Source organism: Schistocerca nitens, chromosome 9 (assembly GCF_023898315.1).
Source record: "Schistocerca nitens isolate TAMUIC-IGC-003100 chromosome 9, iqSchNite1.1, whole genome shotgun sequence".
In the NCBI taxonomy this organism is placed as follows: domain Eukaryota; kingdom Metazoa; phylum Arthropoda; class Insecta; order Orthoptera; family Acrididae; genus Schistocerca; species Schistocerca nitens.
The window spans coordinates 226,528,188-226,551,820 of NC_064622.1; the positions used below are offsets into that span (position 1 = coordinate 226,528,188).

General features: G+C 39.9%; 1 protein-coding gene across 1 annotated transcript in view; it reads right to left on the reverse strand.

Moving 5' to 3' along the window:
* The window catches only part of LOC126204142 (NADPH oxidase 4-like), a 201,134-nt gene that overhangs the window by 82,059 nt on the left and 95,442 nt on the right, over positions 1-23,633 (reverse strand). The window contains exons 4-5 of the mRNA XM_049938552.1: positions 23,429-23,526; positions 13,079-13,106 (exon numbers count right to left, since the gene is read on the reverse strand). Coding sequence (XP_049794509.1) covers positions 13,079-13,106; positions 23,429-23,526 — 126 coding nt within the window. The remainder of the gene's footprint in view (positions 1-13,078; positions 13,107-23,428; positions 23,527-23,633) is intronic.

The following is a 23,633-nucleotide window of genomic DNA, read 5'->3' on the forward strand; positions in this document are numbered from 1 at the left end:
AGCAAATAAATCCACTGCTGTTTGATTACACTACTCATGATAAATCACTGGAGAGTAACTACTGTAAAATATTTAGGAGTAATCATCCAGACCAACCTAAATTGGAATGCCCACATAAAAAGATTGTAGGAAAAGTAGATGCTTAGTTGAAATTCAATGGAAAAATCTTGTGGAAATGTAATTTATCCATAAAAGAAATGGCTTACAAAATGCTTGTTCAACTAATTCTTGAGGATTACTCATCAGTTTGGGCCATTCGTGATTTGCATTAACAGAAGAGAGAAAGAATATCCAACAAATAATGGCACATTTTCATTACAAGATTTTTTAGTGAATGTGACAGTGTTACAAAGATAATCAACAAACTCCAGTGACGCACACTACAACAGAGGTGTTGTGCATCAGGAATAAGTTTACTACTGAAATTTTGAGAGATTGCAGCCTGGAAACAGTTGGGAAACACATTACTTCCATCCACACATGTGCTACAAAATGATCACAATGAGAAGATCAGAGAAATAGGAGCTCATATGGATGCTTACCAACAATCATTTTTTCCACGCACCATTTGTGAATAGAATGGGAATGGGGTGATTAATAGCGATACCAGGAATGCTCTCCACCACATGTCATAAGGTGGCACATAGAGTGTATAGATGTAAGCAGTCTTCTATGTAGACTGTCTGCCTACCAATGAACCATAGTCTTTATCCGTGACTGAACTTATGACATCATTCCACTTCATATCCTCATAAATTATTACAGGCTAGAATATGTATGAGTTGACTGATGTCAACTGTGACTCTTTGATACTGTACTCACTTGACTGATCATAAAAAAGATAATACTTTGTGGAATCTATGTAGGTTACTTAGCTGGTTTTAAGAAAAGTAATAAACAATGAGAACAGCAAGCCCATTGTCAGGTGTGTGACTGAGAAAATAAATAGAATTCAACTATGAATTTAATTTCTGAAGTGCCACCTTTGTTAGTGAAAAAATTTAACATCTATTTTATAATTAATTGAGGCAGAGAGGACATCGTGCAAACCTTTAAGGTCTACATCTGCATCATTACTCCACAAAAAATTGTTGAGTGCATGGCAGAATGTACTTCCCATGTACCATGTATTAGTGTTCCTTCCCCTTTCACTTGGTGTGGACATGTGAGGACCTGTCTCTGTGCATGCTGTAAATAGTCTAATCTTTTACCTGTGCTCCTTTCAGGAGCATTATGTAGGGGATTTAATACAGTCCTAGATGCTTCACTCAGTACTGGTTCTCGAAAATTTCTCATTAGGCTTCAAGGAGAGAGTTGATAAGTAGCCTCAGGTGTCTGCTTATTCACATTTTTCCGTATTTCTGTAATGGTTCCCCATGAGTCAAATAAACTAATCAAACCTAGGACCATGGAAAATTCAGGATGGAATAATCACAATATTATGAAAAGGATATGTTGTTACTCAGCATATAGTGGAGATGCTGAGTCACAGACAGGCGCAACAGAGAGACTGCTAAACAAGTGAGCTTTCAGCCAAAAGGCCTTCTTCTAAAGCAGAAAACACACACACACAACCATACATCTCCATTATATTCTGAGTAACAATCTATCCTTTTGATGATACTATCATTAAACCTAGGACCATTTAAGTTGTCATTATGTGTAAATGTTCAATATCTCCAATTTGTCGTATTTGGCATGAATTTCACACACTAAAGCAGTATTCTAAGATGGATTACTGGCATGTTTTGTAAGCAATCTCCTCCGTCAGCTGATTACTCCTTCCTACTTTGTAAACTGATTACCTCTTCCGAGAACAGAACTAATGAACTGATGAATGCATGGTCTATCTACACCTAACCTGTTACCCATGGCTTTAAGCACGTGTGTGTATGGCACATACACTGAGGTGACAAAAAGTAATTGGAACAGTGATACGCACATACAAAGATGGAGTAGTATTGCGTGCACAATGTATAAAAAGGCAGTGCATTGGTGGAGCTGTCACTTGTACTCAGGTGAATCATGTGAAAAGGTTTCCAACATGGTTATGGCACCACGACGGGAAGTAAGAGACTTTGAATGCAGAATGGTAGTTGGAGCTAGCTGCATGAAACATTCCATTTTGGAAATCATTAGAGAATTCAATATTCCAAGATCCACAGTGTCAAGAGTGTGCGAAGAATACCAAACTTCAGGCACTACCTCTCAATATGAACAACACAGTGGCCAATGACCTTCACTTAAAGACCAGGAGCAACAGTTTTTGCGTAGTTGTCAGTGCTAACAGACAAGCAACACTGCATGAAATAACTACAGAAATCAATGTAGGATGTACAGTGAATGTATCTGTTAGGATAGTGTGGCAAAATGTGGTATTAATGGGCTATGGCAGCAGACAACTGATGCGAGTGCCTTTGCTAACAGCATGAAGTCGACTGCAATACTTCTCATGGGCTCGCGACCATATCAATTGCACCCTAGGCAACTGGAAAACCATAGCCTAGTCATCTCCTCCTCCATCCCTCTCTCTACATTCTCTCCTCCCCACTCTCTCTTACATCTCCTTCTTCCCCATTCCTCCATAGATCTCCTTCACCCTCCTCTCTCTGCACATATCATCCATCCCTATGCTATGTCTAACTCCTCCTCCCCTATCTCTGTCCATCTTCTCCTCTCCCACTCTATCCATGTAGTCCTCCATCCCCTCTCTCTTTCCACCTCCTCCTCCCCATATATCTATCCGTGTCATCTTCCCCCATCTCTCATCCTTCTCTTCCTCCCCTCTCTGCCCATCTCCTCCTTCCCCACTCTCTGTCTATCTATCAGTGGCGTAGCGTGGTTGAAAAGGTTGGGGAGACTCTGCAGTGATTATAGGGAGACAAAATGATGCAATAAACAACAATTTAAACAAATGAAACAAAATGCATCAAATAAAACAATAACAACAACTACTACTACCACTACCACCACCACTAATAATAATAATAATAACTTTTTAAGAAACGATGACAAATTTTTAGAACTCCAGCAGCAAGAGAAGAAGCACTTATATATTTTCTTGTACACAGTTGCAATGCGCCTGTCTTTTCTTTCCACAAATAAGTCTATAACTCGGTCTACAAAGATCTAATCACTGGATAGCTCTCCAAATAGTGTCTTTTCTATTGCTATTGTGCACAAACATGACAGCCGGATGTTGGACATTGAATTCCTTAAATAACTCTTCCCTCGTTTAAGAGTACTCATGCTTCGTTCACTGCTTGTTGTAGTTGCGGGTAGGGTCAAAACCAAATGCAGGAACTTCGTTGTTACTTCATAAAAGGAGTCTAAATCATTGTTGACAATGAACTTTAAGAGGATTCTTGGAGATAGTGTTTTTTCTCATCAGCTTATACGTTCCACAGTTAATGTTCAAGTTGTTCTTGTTTGAAAAAGGGTACTGTTCTAATAATTGAAGCAGTTTCAACTTTGGGAATTCTTTGGGATAGTTCGGGAAGCACTTTTCATTCAAAAGTTCAACAAACTGAATTTGGAGAAAGTCTTGAAACCTTCTTTCCATCTGAACAATTTTCAAATCCAGTATGTCGTAAGTTAGTGGTCTGAGAGATGTCTTTTGACTGTCACAGAATGATAAGTTACCATTCAAACACAAGTTGCATTTAATGCATTCATCAATGAAAGTTTCTGTTCTTAATTGTCGTAAGTTTCTCAAAACAATTCTTATTTCATCTTGGCAAGCAGTTATACTTACAGAGTTTGACTGAATAACATGAAAGAGATGATCAACATAAACAAAGCACACTCGGTAGAAGCAAAGCAAGTAGACAAACGTAGGCTCATCCATCCGTCGTTTCATTCCCACAGCACAGCTCAATGATTCTGGGTCTCACTGAGAGTCTGTATCATCAAATATATAATTAAAAACACTATATACGACTCCCCCCCATGAACCATGGACCTTGCCGTTGGTGGGGAGGCTTGCGTGCCTCAGCGATACAGATAGCTGTACCATTATATAATAGCCGTACCATTATATAATCTATCTGATACCTTCTAGTATCTCCAGGGTTCTTCCATGTATACAACCTTCTTTCATGGTTCTTAAACCAAGTGTTAGCTATGATTGTGTTGTGCTCTGTGCAAAATTCTACCAGGCGGCTTCCTCTTTCATTTCTTAGCCCCAATCCATATTCACCTACTACGTTTCCTTCTCTCCCTTTTCCTACACTCGAATTCCAGTCACCCATGACTATCAAATTTTTGTCTCCCTTCACTATCTGAATAATTTCTTTTATTTCATCATACATTTCTTCAATTTCTTCGTCATCTGCAGCGCTAGTTGGCATATAAACTTGTACTACTGTAGTAGGTGTGGGCTTCGAATCTATCTTGGCCACAATAATGCGTAAACTATGCTGTTTGTAGTAGCTTACCCGCATTCCTATTTTCCTATTCATTATTAAACCTACTCCTGCATTACCCCTATTTGATTTTGTGTTTATAACCCTGTAGTCACCTGACCAGAAGTCTTGTTCCTCCTGCCACCGAACTTCACTAATTCCCACTATATCTAACTTTAACCTATCCATTTCCCTTTTTAAATTTTCTAATCTACCTGCCCGATTAAGGGATCTGACATTCCACACTCCGATCCGTAGAATGCCAGTTTTCTTTCTCCTGATAACGACATCCTCTTGAGTAGTCCCCGCCCGGAGATCCGAATGGGAGACTATTTTACCTCCGGAATATTTTACCCAAGAGGACGCCATCATCATTTAATCATACAGTAAAGCTGCATGCCCTCGGGAAAAATTACGGCTGTAGTTTCCCCTTGCTTTCAGCCGTTCGCAGTACCAGCACAGTAAGGCCGTTTTGGTTATTGTTACAAGGCCAGATCAGTCAATCATCCAGACTGTTGCCCTTGCAACTACTGAAAAGGCTGCTGCCCCTCTTCAGGAACCACACGTTTGTCTGGCCTCTCAACAGATACCCCTCCGTTGTGGTTGCACAGGAAGTGCAAAATGGCTAAGCAGGGATGGCTAGCGGACAAATGTAAGGATGTAGAGGCTTATCTCACTAGGGGTAAGATAGATACTGCCTACAGGAAAATTAAAGAGACCTTTGGAGATAAGAGAACGACTTGTATCAATATCAAGAGCTCAGATGGAAACCCAGTTCTAAGCAAAGAAGGGAAAGCAGAAAGGTGGAAGGTGTATATAGAGGGTCTATACAAGGGCGATGTACTTGAGGACAATATTATGGAAATGGAAGAGGATGTAGATGAAGATGAAATGGGAGATACGATACTGCGTGAAGAGTATGACAGAGCTCTGAAAGACATGAGTCGAAACAAGGCCCCGGGAGTAGACAACATTCCATTGGAACTACTGACGGCATTGGGAGAGCCAGTCCTGACAAAACTCTACCATCTGGTGAGCAAGATGTATGAGACAGGCGAAATACCCTCAGACTTCAAGAAGAATATAATAATTCCAATCCCAAAGAAAGCAGGTGTTGACAGATGTGAAAATTACCGAACAATCAGTTTAATAAGCCACAGCTGCAAAATACTAACACGAATTCTTTACAGACGAATGGAAAAACTAGTAGAAGCCGACCTCGGGGAAGATCAGTTTGGATTCAGTAGAAACACTGGAACACGTGAGGCAATACTGACCTTACGACTTATCTTAGAAGAAAGAATAAGGAAAGGCAAACCTACGTTTCTAGCATTTGTAGACTTAGAGAAAGCTTTTGACAATGTTGACTGGAATACTCTCTTTCAAACTCTAAAGGTGGCAGGGGTAAAATGCAGGGAGTGGCAGGCTATTTACAATTTGTACAGAAACCAGATGGCAGTTATAAGAGTCGAGGGACATGAATGGGAAGCTGTGGTTGGGAAGGGAGTAAGACAGGGTTGTAGCCTCTCCCCGATGTTATTCAATCTGTATACTGAGCAAGCAGTAAAGGAAACAAAAGAAAAATCCGGAGTAGGTATTAAAATCCATGGAGAAGAAATAAAAACTTTGAGGTTCGCCGATGACATTGTGATTCTGTCAGAGACAGCAAAGGACTTGCAAGAGCAGTTGAATGGAATGGACAGTGTCTTGAAAGGAGGATATAAGATGAACATCAACAAAAGCAAAACGAGGATAATGGAATGTAGTCGAATTAAGTCGGGTGATGCTGAGGGAATTAGATTAGGAAATGAGACACAAGTAGTAAAGGAGTTTTGCTATTTGGGGTGCAAAATAACTGATGATAGTCAAAGTAGAGAGGATATAAAATGTAGACTGGCAATGGCAGGGAAAGCGTTTCTGAAGAAGAGAAATTTGTTAACATCGAGAATAGATTTAAGTATCAGGAAGTCATTTCTGAAAGTATTTGTATGGAGTGTAGCTTTGTATGGAAGTGAAACATGGATGATAATTAGTTTGGACAAGAAGAGAATAGAAGCTTTCGAAATGTGGTGCTACAGAAGAATGCTGAAGATTAGATGGGTAGACCACATAACTAATGAGGAAGTATTGAATAGGATTGGGGAGAAGAGATGTTTGTGGCACAACTTGACCAGAAGAAGGGATCGGTTGGTAGGACATGTTCTGAGGCATCAAGGGATCACCAATTTAGTATTGGAGGGCAGCTGGAGGGTAAAAATCATAGAGGGAGACCAATAGATGAATACACTAAGCAGATTCAGAAGGATGTAGGTTGCAGTAGGTACTGGGAGATGAAGAGGCTTGCACAGGATAGAGTAGCATGGAGAGCTGCATCAAACCAGTCTCAGGACTGAAGACCACAACAACAACAACATGACTGAGAAATGACTAGATGTTGAAAATGCCCTGGAACGGAAGTTCCAGCGAGTGTTGCTCGCATGTGGCAGTTTAAATCCTTTCTCAGTTAGCAATACAGTTCGTTTTGATGATTTGCTGAAAACCAAATGGAATGCAGTAAGATCACTTACAAACATACGTACTTGTCATATGATTTTGGAGGAATGTAACAGTACCAAATTCAGTTGGTGTGCATAACAATGAATAAACAGCGCATAGGGACAGAACTGCTTCACCAATTGTTGTGGCCCTCTTTCTCTGCCCGCCGTTACTGAAAAGCGCCATCATATGTTTGACTAACCACTTTTTCTTCCACATTCCATTCTTTCAATACTGCATGAATATTGTTTGACAAACCTTCAGCAGTTTTAACTCCAGAAACATCATAAAATCCAATGAATCTTTCCTCAATTTTGTCTGCAATACAGTACCTGAATATTATACTCATTTGACTCTTACGTGACACGTCTAATGTTTCATCAGCATGAATCGAAATGAAATTGCAGTTTTGAATTTGAGATTTTATTTTCTCATTAACTGCCAGAGTTATCATTTCTATTACATCATTCTGTATATCTGGAGAAATTCCTTTAAAGGTTGAAGAGGATGACAGATGGTCTCGGATTAACTGCTTTCCTTGAGCTAGTAAATCCAACAATTCGAGATAGTTACCTTTGTTGCTGGAGAATTTGTCTTCTCGATGGCTGCGAAAGGCTAGTTCTTCTTTACAAAGAAATACAATTGCCTGAATAAGACGAGCCAATACTTTCCTGCTGGATGCAACTTGTTTGTTGTATTTTATTGCTGTCAGGTGAGCGGCTTCAGAAAGGGTGTGCTCAATTCTACTTTGCCCAATAAATGAAATGATTCTTTGTTCTGCAGGTGACGTTTTGATATCTGATGAATTTGTGCTTTCCTGTCAGAGTTCTTTATTGTACAAATGCCCTCATTGCATCATTCCTTTTCACCACCAAACAGAAGACATATATAACAAAATAATATGTTATTGACTTCATTCGCAGTCAGCCAAGCATACTTATCGTACCAGGCTGTCTGAAAAGTGCGTGTTTGTTTGGATTCACTTAAAACTACATTGAGTATAGGAGTAGGTCGTTTGTCCTTTCATTCTCACTTTTTTTCGTACGTTAATGTAGAAAAAGGTGTTTTTAATAAAAATTATATGAGGTGTGTAGTTGCTGGCTCACTCATGTTGGCGACAACGAAAATATGCACTAAAATCACACAATAATGATTATGAACACAAAACGCGCGACTTCACTTCCGCGTTAAAAGCCAGCATAGAAGCGGCAGAGACTAGTCTCGGTACCTGCTAGCAAGTGCAGTGCACTGGCCTTCGTGGAAGAGGGGAAGTGGAGAGGGTGCAGGTGCACACAGCCAGGTAAGGGAAGGGAGGCAAAGACTGAAAGTAGTAGAGTCTCAAGCAGGCAGATACACCAATACTCAGGGTGCGGCGGTGCGGGCTACAAATCTGGTGTCTTCGCACATTTACTGCTCTCAGTAGAAAGTTGTTTATATTTTTGTTATGAATTACTATTGCATCTTTTTTAAGCACGAATACAGGGGAGACTAAGTCTCAAAGTCTCCCCTCACGCTACGCCACTGCTATCTATCTCCTCCCCTCTCTGTCTCTGTCCATCTCCTCATCTATTTATCACAACCTTCCCCCATCCATGCCCATCTGAATGTGGGGTCCCTGAAAAACAGGTTGATAAAGCAGGGCAGTATTATTCCAACACAATATGCTTGTCATGCAGGGGAGCCCGAACAGCAGGGGCTGAAAAAACACGTTTCTGCTGTATCCCCACTCCTATTGGAGCTAAACTTGGCAGTGCTGATACTCACAGAGTTTATTGTTTGTGTGCCAAAGCTGGTTGAAATCTATCCAGGAGTTTAGGAGGAGATCCTAGACATACACACGTACATGTTACTTTGTATTATAACTAGCCTTTTCCCCCTATGCATACAATTCTTCCTTCCTCCAGCTCTCTGTCTACCTTATACTCCCACGTCCCACGTCCATCTATCTCCTCCTCTCCCACTCTTCATTTATCTTCTCCACACCCTCTCTCTGATCATATCTTCCTCCCCTATCCATCTGCCCATATCCTTCTTCCCCATTCTCTGTCCCTCTTATCCTGCTTCACACTCTCTCTGTCCACAACATGCTTCCACCTCTCTCACTAGTCATCTTCTCCAAGTCGTCTCTTTCTGCTCAGCTGTACCTATCTGCACGTGTAACTCCTGTAAATCAAGCTGATACTATTCTCACAATATGCCTTTTGAGCAGGGCAGCCTACATGCTAGAGGCTGTAAAAATCACTTCCTGGCCCTTATGTGTAGGTTGCTCTGCAAAGCAAATCATTAAGATAGGCTGATACTATTCCACACAACACAACATTTGTGCGGAGCAGATATACAACAGGTGCAGAAAAAGCACCTTCTTGTTTGTATCTCTGCTCTTATTGGAGCTAGGAGTTTGTAAACCCCAGAGCACTGATACTTGTGAAGTTTGCTGTTTGTGTGCCAGATTTGGTTGAAATCAATCCAGGTATTTGGAAGGAGATCCCAGACAGACATAAATGCTGCTTCATATATATGAAGGGCTTATTTCAATAGTGGTAGAAGTCCATTTTTGTTCATTTTGAGATACAGAGTCCTAAAGTTAAATGAGCACCGAAAAATCTGCAGTTGAGATACCAGAAATATTCAAGCATATGGCTTCTTGCTAGAGATGAACCTTTCTTTCTGTTTGTTTGGATCATTAATTTCAGAAGCATTATAGGCAGAAAAGTGGAGGTAATGGACTTGTACCACTATTGAAATAAGCCCTTCATATATGAGTAAATATGTATGTATGTATGTATCTCCAGGAATCCTCCTCCCAAGCCCCTGGGTTGATTTCAACCAAATTTGGTACACAGACATCGTACTTCATGTGTTGGCGAAGGCGATGGACATAGGGATATGAGTCAGGAGGAGATGGAGAAGGAGAAAGGGAGGAGTAAATGGATAGAGAGAGAGATAGAGGCAGAGGAGGAGAGGGAAAGAGTGAAGGGGGAGAAGTAGATGGATGGACAGAGTGGGGAGGAAGAGGTACACACAGAGGGGGGAGGAAGAGATTCGTGCAATATATGTGTCAAATATGTATGCAGATGATGCCATGAGAGAAAGGGTATTATATATCTATTTATGTCCTGTGCCTTTTCCCAAAACCCTGAATTGATTTCAGCCAAATCTGGCACACTTACAGCAAGTTTCATGACTACCAGCACTGTGGAATTTTTAACCTCCTATCTCCAATAATGGTGGATATATTTTGCAGTCCCAGAAACATAGGGTGTTCTGCACATGAAGTGCATGTTGTATTGGAGTAGTCTTGGCCTATCTTATCAACAATCTTTGCAGGGCAGGCTATGTGTCTGTGGAAAAAAATTTCAAGCCCCGTACGTGTAGGAAACCTTGTCTCATAGACATATTGTGGGAGTATTGCCAGCCTGCTCCATCAAATTGTTAGGCTGGGTCTACAGGTACAGATGGGCAAGGCTGGAGGAAGGCTGAGATGACTAGAGGAGGGGATGGCCAGAGAGAGAGGGTATGAGGGGATGTATTGGGTGATGGGGGAAGAGAAGACTGATAGAGAAAGGGGAAGGACAGAGCCACAGAGAGAGGTGGAGGATGAGATGCATTGGGAGAGGGGGAGGAGGAGATGGATAAGAAGAGGGAGCAGGAGGAGATGAATAGCAGAGGAGTGCAGGAGAAGATGGGCAGAGCCAATGTGACAGGAGCAGATGGACACAGAGAGAGGGGGGAGAGGAGAGGATGGACAAGAAGACAGAGGGGGGGAGGAGGAAGTGAACAGGGAGAGGTGGAGGACAAGAAGGAGGGAGAGAGAAGGGGGAGGAATAGTTGGACCAAAATAGGGGGAAGGAGGAGATTTGTGCAATATACATATCAAACAAGTACACAGATGAAACTGCAGAGAAAAAGTTAGTCTGTTATAAGCATAAAGAAGAGTGTAAGTGTGTATGTGCTGGATGTTCTCCCAAGCCCTTGGACCAATTTGAATCAAATTGGGCACAGAAATAGCAGGTCTCATGGGTATCAGCACTGTGGGGTTTATAACTTCCTAGCTTCACAACAAATGGAGGTACAAGCAAAAATGTCTTTTGCAGTATCTGATGTATAGGCTGCTCAGCACAACTGGCATGTTGTGTGGGGACAGTTTTGATCAGCCAAATCAACCTGTGTTTCTGGTCAGCCTAATGTCAGGGGCAAGAAATAAGTTTTGCGGGCCCTGATATGTAGGCTGCTCTGCATGACAGTTGTGCGGTGTTGAAGTATTATCAGACTGCTTCATCAGCCAGCTTTGCATGGCGGCCTGTACATCAGGTGCAAATAAATGACTTTCAAGTTCCTGATATGTAGCCTAGCCCTGCATGACAGGCATGCTGTGGAAGTAATATCAGCGTGTTTTTTTTAAACTGTAAACGTGCTAATGAGCATGTCTGGGGAGAAGTTAAGATGGATAGAGGAGTGGATGGCAGAGCCAGAGAGGAGGAAACAGACAGAGAGAGGGGAAGAGTGGGAGATGTATAGATGTATGAGGCAGGCAGAAGATTTGGAGGTGTGGTGGCCAGGTTGAAAATGAAGATGGGGAGGTGGAGATGGAAAGTGAGAGGGGGAAGAGGATATGCTCAAAGGGAGGGGCAGGAAGATATAGTCAAAGAGAGGGAGTAGAGAAAATGGAAAAAGGGAGGCGCAGGAGGAAGAGATAGATAGATGTGGGAAGATAAGGTGGACAGGTAGAGGTAGGAAAAGGAGATAGACAGAGACAGGGGGCAGAAGGAGGAAATGGGCAAAGAGGAGGGACAGGAGGAGATGAACAGACAAGGGTGGAAGGAGGAGATGGGCAGAGATGGTTGTTAGGAGGAAGTGGATAGAGAGGGGTAGGTGAGGAGGTGACAGACAGAGGGGGAGGGGGAGGAGGTGATATGTGCAATCTGTGTGTCAAACGTGACTAGTGGGAATACTACTGGAAGAAGAGGACAGACAGAGACAGAGACAGACACGGAAAGAGGGAGATAGAGAGAGAGAGAGAGAGAGAGAGAGAGAGAGAGAGAGAGAGAACAGCAGACATCATGTGTAGGTAGTATATGCCTTGCAGGGGCTATGTTCGCCGATTAGTGTGGCTGAGCACAGAGTCAGCAGGAGGAGATTAATAACGAGAGAGGGGAAGGATGAAGTCGGCAGAGAAATGGATAGGAACAGATGGAGAGACGGGGAGAAGAGGGGATGGCCAGAGAGGGGTAGGAGGGGGATGCATAGATGAATATGGAGAGGTGGGGGACATGGATACAGAGAGGAGAACAGGCGGAGATCGATTGGGACAGTGGGCAAGAGAAGATGGCAAGTGAGTTGAAGCAGGAGGAATTGAAAAGAGAGAGGGGCAAGAAGGGTTCACCAGAAAGATAGGTGGAGGACTAGATGTACAGAGAGAGAGGAGGAGGAGGAGATGGACAGAGAGAGGGGGGAGGAGATGGACAGATAGATAAGGGGTAGAAGAGACTGAGACAAGGTGAGAGGAGAATATGAACAGAGAAATGAGTGAGGGGGGAACTGGCCTGAGAGAGTGGGAAGGAGGAAATGTGCAGATAGAGTGGAGATTAGGAGATGAACAGAGAGAGGGGGAGGAGGGGATGGTCAGAGATAGGGGGAGGAGAATGTGCACAGAGAGCGATGAGAACAAGGTGGTAATAGTAAGAGGGAGGATGAGATGGACACAGGCAGGAGAACACAGAGATATACAGACAGGGAGTAGGAGGAGGAGATGGACAGGCAGGTGGTACATACATTAAATGGACCACGGATACATATTCCACGGTGCCAGGACACCCCAATGTTCGATATCACATAAGGGAAATCCTTCCACTTCGAACAGTTTTCAACTGTGAAACACTACCAACCACAAAATCAAAACAATGGCCACCAACGTAGCACAATTTTCTCAATATGTCATTTCAAATCAAGTTCACATCATTTCATTAACAATTACAGATTCAAACAAATAAATACTCCACATCCCCTGCACATAGAGATGGGGAAGACAGAGGTGTTCATAGTGAGAGGGGAAGGGGATATGTGCAATGTATGTGTTGAACGCATACATGGGAAAAATTGTGGGGGTGCATAAGAAAGTAAACAGATTAAATGTTTCTTACCTGATGTGAGTATCATTGCCAAAGGGGCCTGGAAGTTAAAAATAAAACATTGTTAGAACAAGAATGCAGAATGTATACAATTCAATTCTTTCATGCATAGAGTTTAAGCATACCAATCATTATCACTATTATTTGAAAGAAAAATTGCCATAATTAGATGGAACTGAATATCATTCATGCTTCTTTAAAAACTGCCATAATTAGATGAAACTCAATATCGTTAATGCTTCCTTAAGTAGAAATCTCTCTATTCTGTATTTCTTGATTTCTTGTTGACTTTCACCTCAACCTACGAAAACAATTTAATACCATATACATATGTCTGCATATTTACTCCCCACAAATCTATTTTATTACTGCCCGCTCCCAGCCTTACTATGGCTCAGTGTGGTTAAATGGAAAAGAAAAAAAAGAGAAAGCACATATTTCTAACATGTATGGGAATTGGATATACATCCTAATCTCCTTCTCTCCTCTGTCTGTGTCCATCTCCTCCTCCCCCTCTCTCTGTCAATCTTCTCCTCCTGCCTCTCTCTTCATTGTCTTTTGCCCCACCTCAACTCCATCTCTGTCCATCACCTCCTCTCCCTTTCTCTGTTCATTTTCTCCTCCCCCTCTCCATCTGCTGCTCCCGCCTCTCTCTCCCCATCGTCTCCTCCCCCCTTTCTGCGTCCATCTTTCTCATGCCCCTCTCTTTCCAGCCCCTCTCTATCCATCTCATCACCCTGCTTCCTATGTACATTTGCTCTCACCCCTCTGTCCATTTCCTATTCTCCCCTCTCTTTGAGCGTTGTTAATTATTATTTATAATAAACCAATTACAATAATTTTGCTGTTTGCTAACAATGTTGTGTGTGTGTGTGTGTGTGTGTGTGTGTGTGTGAGAGAGAGAGAGAGAGAGAGAGAGAGAGAGAGAGAGAGAGAGCCTACATGTGTTCATACATGTATTACAGAAATGTGTAAAAATTGAAGTAAATAGGTCAAGAACTTTTTGAAATTTTTGGTAATAATGTTTCCCCTTTATATATTAAACACATATCTATATATTACACATATTAAAAGTATATAGCCTATATCCATCTGATTGTTCATCAGAGTACTGTGTAAAATCTGAAGTAATAAATCAGTCAGGCACTTTTAGAGACTTTTGGCAACATCATTTCCCCTCTATATGTACTATATGGCACTTCAATTAATACATAAAAATAAGCACATATTCACATGCAATGTAATGTCATAATTTGAAAACAATTGGAGAAGTTTCAGAGATGAAAGATTTTGAACGAATTACCATTTATGATTTTATTTACATAGATATAAATGTTCATTTGCACAAAATCTTAAATTTCCAAAAGTTTTTCACTGATTCCTTTGAAAGTTTGACACAACAATGCATTTGAATAAACATGTTTTTGTATACTATTGGAGGGAGAGGGAGAGGGAGAGGGAGAGGGAGAGGAAGAGGAAGAGAGAGAGAGAGAGAGAGAGAGAGAGAGATAACATACATGCGCACCATAGGGTGATTCACCTAAAATTTGCACTGCAAATAGTGTGACATAGAAAGTGTTATTGCTGTGCAGTTTTTACTGAATGGATTGGTAGTCAGAGGCTCATATTGTTAGTCAATAAATGGATTATAATAATGCATACAAAGGAGGATCTTTGACTAGCAATGAAAGTAAACACAGTGTCTGTCTGCTGTTGCAGAAGTCTTCCAAATACTGGTTTAAAACAACTGTTACACTTCATGAACTTGATTGTGTTATAGTCTAATGCACTAAAGTCACTGTCATTTAATTCATTTTAGCACAGAGCATACAGCTCCTGTGTAATTGAGTTAAATAGGGCAGCTCCATTGGTATGGCGAGCTCCTTTAAATGATCACAGCGCGGCACTTCAGTGAGTTGTCAACACCGAAGCTGTGAACATGCATGGAAATGGGTGCACTATTGAAGCTTCCACAAGTGAATCATCTCAACAAACGCCAGCTGCTCCAGCAAAACAGCAATTTCTATGTTTACCAACTACATGACCTTGCCAGAAAAAGCTGTCATCATCAACAATGTTCCCAATACAGTAATAGGTAACTGTAAAATTGGTAAGAGACAATTTATGGCATCAATATTTAGCGTTGCTCTCACATACGTAGGAGTCAACTTTTGTATTTTTACAAGAACTGTAGAAAACGTAGATAGATTAGTGTAAGAGTGTGATTTGTGTGTTTAAAGAGATAATGACACCAGTAAGGCATTTTAAAAAAGCCAATACACAAGTTGTCTTTTCTAATGTATTTCCATTTATTAGTAATGCTGTAATAGTTAACAAAATGTCTAAATGGGGATGTGTACTTGGGCATGTCAGAGATATTCCAACCAGGGTTCAGGGATACTCTCAAACAAAATCATTTTATCACACTGCTCATACATATTTGACGATTTAAGCAAAGTATCATCCACTGTACACATCGCCTATGAAGGAAATCATTTCAATGAGTATATTACCATGGATGACATTGTATGTCATCATTGCAAAGATGTTGGTCATATCAAGAAAGATTTCTCACAGTTACTGACTATTCCAAATGGTGAAAGCGAATTTCCTGCTCTTGCACACAATGCTGCTACACAAAAGTCTGTACCATTGGTAGAAGAACTAGCTCCAAAAATTCCTCAGCGTCCCTCACAGTCTGGAAAAGAGCAACATACATCTGATTCTTCTACTGCAGTACTAGAAATATCACCATCAGTATGAGAAGTAGTTCTGATACTTTCAACAGTTTAGTCATCAGTAAGAACAATATTTCTTCCAATGAACACCAGATTAAAAATCTGTGAAGAGAAACTGTCAATGTCCTTCCTATGGAAACTACTGAATTATCTGAATTTAGCATGACTGATGAATCTAATACTAAAGCTCACAAGCATCAGGTGCAACAGCTACTGCTGAAACACTACCTGCATCTGGTGCACCACAACAAAACGACAACATGATAGATGCAGAATCCAAATGTGATTAATCAGTATCATCAAACGACAAATGAGCCCCTGGCAGAAAATATCCATAATGATTACCTCATGTCTTCAAAAGAATTCAAAGCCTGTATGAAAGCAACAAGAAATCAGAAAATAATACTTCTGATTCCAAAGCAGTACACTACAGATTTTGTACCTTTGCAACAATTAATTGATAAACAACTTGCAAAAACCAAAGAACGTCATCACCTACAGTGATTCTTAAGTGCGATTAAAAGAGAAACAGCCACTAAATCAAATATGTGTTTGTCACCTCCGTGTTCGAGCAAGAACAATGCAGTAGCACGGATACGTCCGAAATAAATAGTACACAATGCAAACAGAACATTAATTATCATTAATGGTAAAACCAAATACAAGTCAAACAACTTGGTCTCTACAAAAGCAAATCAAGTGCATACAGATAAACCTACAATGCTCCAGAGCTGCAACAGCTAACCTAATGCAGCTTATTGTGCAATATCAGACTGACATTGCTTTCATACAACAACCATATTGTTATCAACAAAATGTAGATGGAATCACTAGAAGCTGCAAGATATTTATTGCAGGTGACAAGGAAAAGGGCAGCAGTACTGATAGCCAACAAAGATATTGATCCTGTAATGATTAGCCACTTATTCATCAAAGATGCAGTATTTGCAGAAATAGTAAAAGAAAATTTGTGATTTTTCATATCTTGCATGTACTTAGATATCACAAAACCCATCAAATATGACGTGAGAAAAATGATATGATGATCTACAATAAAGGAGTTGGTTTAGTAATTGCTATGGATAGCAATGCAAGATCTAGCATGTGGCATCAGACAGTAACAAACTCCAGAGGAAAGGATATTTTTGGCTTCCACTGATCTATACATAGTGAATGAGGGGAATCACAGACCAAATTTTGAAAATAGTAACAGAAAGAGCAATAACGATTTAACTATGGCCACCTCTTATCTACTGCCAATGCAAAGCCTATGGATTTGTGCTGAAGAAGGGAATTGTTCCAACCATAATATTATTACTTTTAGCATGGGAGTGTGTCCAATGGCATATGCTCAAAGCATAATCCAAACTAACAAATTTATTGTTATACGGATGTAACCAGAACTGCCATCTATATGCTAAAATACTTTGTGCCTGAGGATGATCAAATAAACTAATACGATTCCAAATGTTATGACCCGGCAGAATGGTAGATGATGTAGCTTTCACACAGACAGAAATACTGTAGAGGAATTAATAATGAACTTGCCTGAAAACAAGACTCCTGGTAAAATGGTGTTATTAGTAAGATCCTTTATCAACTGTATAGCATTTTTCCCCAACTATCTTACTGCTTTATATAGCAATTGCCTAAAGAATGGCTGCTTTCCAAGATCATGGAAAAGAGCTAAAATAGTAACCACTCTCAAAGCTGGCAAAGAAAACTGCGTGGAAGTGTCCAAATTTCGTCCCAGCAGTCTTTTGTATATGGAAGAAAAAGTATTGGAAAAGCTGTTAATTAACAGAATTATGCACCTTGTCTTCTGTAAGCATCTCCTAAGCAATCAGTATGGACTTACTCCAAAGAAAGGGACAGTTGATGCACTGTCAGCTCTTATGAACTTCATAGAGGATAGCATATCACAAGGACAGTATATGGGGTGAGTCACTAACTATTGCCATCCAGAATAACTCTGACAGTATGATAGGAGCTGAAACGTTTATGGGACAAAAGTTGCATGGGACAATGGGGGCCATTATAAGATGTTGGTTTTCTGTTGCTAGGTGGGGTCACTTCAGAGATATGAAGGTCAACTTTGTTTTTTTAAATGAGATGCTATAGTTTGGTACTTATTTTCTGATAGCGGCTATTGAGACGAGTCCAGTGATGTGTAACAGTAAGGTCTTTGAAGGTCAATGAAGGTCACAAAGGAGGCATGAACGTGCATTTACAGAAGGTGTTCGAAGTGATGACCATAGGTATCAATGCAGTGCTGCAATCTTCTTATCATGGGTTGAGTGGTATTCCTTATCACATCAGCACTTATCGAAGCACATGCTATGACAATTCTCTCTCGCATATGTTCAGGTGCAGTTGGAATGTCTGTATAAACAATATCTTTTACGAATCCCACAAGAAAAAATCCAGAGGTGCCAAGTCTGGCGAACGAGCCAGCCATGACACATCCCCTCCGCGTCCAATCCAATGATTTTGGAATTGTCTCTGCAACTCATTTCTAGCCATCAGTAAAAAATGTGCTGGACACCCATCCTGTTGATACCATATTCTGTTCCTTGTTCCTAAAGGTATTTCTTCCAATAACAGACATAATGTTTCTTGCAGGAATGTGATGTACTTCTACCATTAAGATTTCATTCAATGAAATAGGGGCCCATAATTCTGTCCTCCAGAATCCCACACCATACATTCACTGACCATGGTTTTTGGTGTGCAACTTGCTGCAGTCACCATGGATTTTCAATTGCCAAACATTTCCATGGTTCATGAATGTAGCCTCGTCAGTAAATAAAATCAAATTAATAAATGTGTCATCCCTCTGAATCTGAAGTTGAGCCCATCGGCAGAATTCAATGCGAAACAACAATCTGTACCAGTTAATTCTTGGTGGAGACTGATATGGTATGGATGATATTTATGGCGATGCAGAACATGAACAACACTGCTCTGGCTCATGCCAGATTCCCTTGAGAGTTGACATAAACTAACACAATGATCTCGAACCACAGTGGCAAGAGTACCAATTTCCGTTTCCTCGTTGGTAACTTTCCTTTGCTGGATAGGTTTCCAATGTGTTAAAGATCCAGCTGTTCTCAATTTATCATACACTTATTTAAATGAATAACATGTAGAGTGAGTATGTTGAGGATATCTTTCAGTGCATAAGTCTCTAATTGTCACTGAATTTCTTTGGCATTCTCCATAAATGAGAAGCATATCAACTTGTTCTTCAAAGGAATACATCATTCACATTCGCTTGACTAAATGATACTTGTCTTACCATTCCTATTAGTGTTGTAGTGTGGAACCATCAAATGGTGTTTACATGGCAATGGGATGTTAGAAGGATATGCCATGTTCGACGAATATTTACTATTTGCACGATATACGAGATAGAGCTGTCAGGGCATGTGCTTCGTTAAATGCTAAAGTGATAAGGATTACCACTCAATCCATGATAAGAAGACTGTAGCACTGCATTGACACCATTTGTCATCACTTTGGACACCTTCTCTAAATGGACGTTCATGCCATCTTTTTTACCTTCGCTGACCTTCAAAGATGTTACAAATCATTGGATCTGTCTCGATAGCCACTATCAGAAAATAAGTACCAAACTATAGCATCCCATTTAAAAAAAAAACAAAGCTGACCTTCATATCTTTGAAGCAACCCCAGACAGCAACAAAAAACCAACTTCATATTATGGCCCCCATTGTCCCATGCAACATTTGTCCCACAAACTTTTCAGCTACTATCATACTTTCGGAGTTATTCTAGGTGGCAATAGTTAGCGACTCACCCTGTATAATAATGGTCAGTCTTGATGCTCAGGGAGCTTTTGATGCAGCTCGGTGGCCCAGCATTCTTAAAGTGCTACTAGACTCTGAATGTCCTAGAACTTATAAAACCTAGTAAAAATTATTTCAGTGATAGAATAGCAGTGCTGGTAACAGCATCAAACTAGAAAAGAAGGTGATAAAAGGATGCCCACAAGTATCTTGCCATGGCCCAGGTTTCTGTAATATACAGTATAATTCTCTGCTTAATTTGGATTACACAGCAAACATAAAAATGATAGCATTTTCAGACTGTGTTCATCAAAGCAGATACTATCATTATTGCTGAGGAGCTCTGCAATAGAGAAATGGAAAAAATCCCAGCTTGGGTCCAAAACAACAAAATCCATTTTAATGAGCAAAAATCGAAAGTAATGCTAATAACAAGGGGAAGATATACAGACAAAGCAACAGTTAGTATCGTTCTAACCAGTAATATTTTGCAACAAGTAGAATGATTAAAATACTTGGGTATAATTATTGATTCTAAATTTCTGTTCAACTGATATAAACAACACATGACTGAAAAATGCATGAAACTTATTCATTCTTTATCTAAATCAGCAAGGCTCAACTGGGGACTTGGTTCAGAAGCAATGAAAATTATTTACAAAGGCATATTGGTACATGCAGCTCCTGTTTGGATGGACACACTAAAAGGAAAATATAGCTGCATGAAAATTCTTAGAATGCAGTGCTTGATCAACATAAAGACAACCAAGGCTTGCATAACCATGTCTACTGAAGCGTTGTGCATTCTGACAGGTCTTAAACTGATAATTATTAAACTGCAGGCAATAGCTGAAGAAAGGCAAAGGTCCCGAGTTCGATTCTCGGCCCGGCACACAGTTTTAATCTGCCAGGAAGTTTCATATCAGCGCACACTCCGCTGCAGAGTGAAAATCTCATTCTGGAATAGCTGAAGAATATAAAATTACAAAAATTGAACCCACCACCCATTCTATAGACACTGCATTAGATTACAAACAGTGGCTCCATCCAGCAAGTACAGTACCTTTAGAAGAAAATTACAAACTCAAGGAACATCCTATGGAGATTTATGCTGATGGGTGTCATTCAGAGAACTTAACAGGATCAGGAGTGGTAATAATGATTGATGGGACACCTGCCTATCAGTTAAAGTACACACTAAAGAATGGGTCCACCATTAACTGAGCAGTACAATTACCAATCTTGCAAGCCTTCGAGAAACTAGTGAACTTACGGGAAAAACATGTTAAAATGGCAGCTGTAATACGCACAGGCAGTAGAATTAAGCTGGAGTCATTAAAAAATTCTCAGCACAATCTACCCTGCAACAACCATACAAGCTTTTCAGATTGTTTCTGACCACCCTGCATGAGAATCCTATGGCACATAACAAATGCAGTGAAAGCTGGCGTCCTAACAACTAGCTACCCACACTAGGAAAACCCACCAAGAAATGCTGCAAGTCCATCTGACAACAGGGTCATTCACAGATACAATCACAGATTTCTCTACAAATGATGTGATCCAACATCCCCTCCCCTTTTCCCCCTGAAAGGTGTGTTCCAAATACTAGGATGTTAATAGGTAGGGCGTGAAAGAATTTAGTGTGCAAATATGGCTGTTGTTAGAGGTTCAAACCCAAACAATGACATAAGGTGTGAAAGATTATCTTAAGTTCCTGAACACTGAACAAAAGCATGCCTCAGAGGTCTCCCTGCACATGTCAAGTCCTTTCACCTCAACATTCATGCACACCAATAATGTGCTGTAGCTCATGTTGGCATAAAGTTGTGGAAAGTGTCTCATTCAGAGCTCATCAAATTGATCTGTGTGAACATCATAACAATACCTGAAGTCTGTTTTCATCTTTTTCTGTTAATTCTTTACATTTTCACATAACAAAATACAGGAATTTGTGTTACACATTACATGATGTGCAGCTGAAAGCTTTCTTTGCAGAGTATTCTGAAAACACACCCCTTACACACACATCACACAAATGTCAGTCATAAAATTAGAAATTATATAGCATCCCAAAATTATTCTGTCAATTATTTTTATTACACAGCATAAAATCATTCAAATAGAATGAATCAGTGTTAAATTCTATACAGAGCTATACTTTAAGTGAAAAGCAGAACAAAACTGAATACAAATACTTTTTGTGCAATTATCAAAACAAAATAATACAAAGATATGTCATCAGGAAACACAGCAATGGAAAGTTCAAGGAGAATGTAAATAATTTACAAGTAAGTATAACAACTCACCACCTCTACTGTTTGATGAGTTGTTGTTAAATTTACTATTAAATCATTTACATGTTTTAAGCAACATTTAGTGCCCTTCTTAGAGGGGAAAATGTCCTGTGGGCAGACTGAGGCATAGATGAGAGGACAATGTGAATGCTGATTTGAGGAGCCTAGATATTGAAGGTGAATGGAAGGAAATAGCTCAAGACAGGGACAGATGGCGAAAATACGTTGCTGCGGTAATGGACTCTCAAGTCCAGTATGACTAGTGAGTGTGTAAGAAAAATTTAACTGAACTAGATGAAGCTCTTGTGATAAATTTATGGTTGCTGGTGTTCAGTTCTCACATCATGCTGGACAAAACAATGAAAAAATCCAAGTTGGAAATTGTTCTTATGCAGCCTGCCATCTGCTTAGGTTGTATAGTTTATTGAAAAAAATCAAAGTTCAGATGTTCAGGCAACTGATACAATTATTTATACTGTATGAACGTGGTATGTGAAGTTACAGAAATAATACTTCGGTAGTTTGCTCTCTCTCTCTCTTTCTTTTTTTTTTTTTTTTTTTTTTTTTTTTTTTTTTTTTTTTTTTTTTTTTTTTTTGAGGGAAACACCTTAAGGAAAATTCTCTTTGCATTACAAGTAGCAGATACAGTAGAACAGCATACCTGCTGGATTGAAATTTTTACAGTAGACCCAATGAAAAGCAAATGTCTTGTTTTGGAAAGTCATGTTAATCACACATACACACTGGTGACTTGTGTGAGACTGTGATTTTGTTCACTGTAGAAAAAAGTCATGAGGTAGGACAAGAAACAAATGGAGAGGTAGACTATAAAGGAGGTTGGTGTACAGCATGATTGGCAGCAGAGAACAGGAAACAACATACTGGAAGAGGTGCCTTGTGTTCAGGCTCCTGGGCCTGATCATAATGGATGAATAATGATGATGACAATTATAATAGGGTTAAGTTGGGTAACTTTTGAACATAAAATCTGACAAGCAATGGCTCTGTGATCACTTTACACTCATGGTATATGACAGAATAGTGTTCTGCGCTCCTCAAGGTTGTCAGTGCTAATATTAAAATACAGAGTTGCCATGGTTATTTTAATTTATGTAGTGACACATTTTTGATGCCCAATCATGGTAATTTGCTCAAATCAGACAAAAACTTTAATCATGAGTTATTCCTACTCAGAACTTAAAAATATAACACTAAGTAAGGTAATACACTGGCAAAGAACTGGGACTAATATATAGGAAAATTGGGTTTCAAATCACAATGTGCCAATCCAGATTTACCTGCATCATTCACATCAAATGGCATTATGGTTCATTTGAAAAGTGCCCTGCTGATTTCCTGTTCCATTCTCATCCAATATATGTCTGTACTCTGTCTCTAACTACCTCATCATCAACAGCATAATAAACCCTTTTGAATATTTAAGATATTCTAAATGTGCATAAAACAAAAGAGCTCTGTCATAGGAAGCACTTGTAGACTATACTAGAATGGACATACCTGTCCTTCATAACTGGCCCAGTTGATTTCGGGAAAATCGTGAGAATAATATCTGGAGAAATTCACTGCATTTGCAATATGAGCAGCTGTATGTATAGCTGGAAAAAAATCAAGAAATTCAACATAAGTATTTTATCTTGCAATGACTTTTTGCTTTTAACTACATAAGTACTATAGATATAAGGGGCAATTAAAAAGTTTCCAT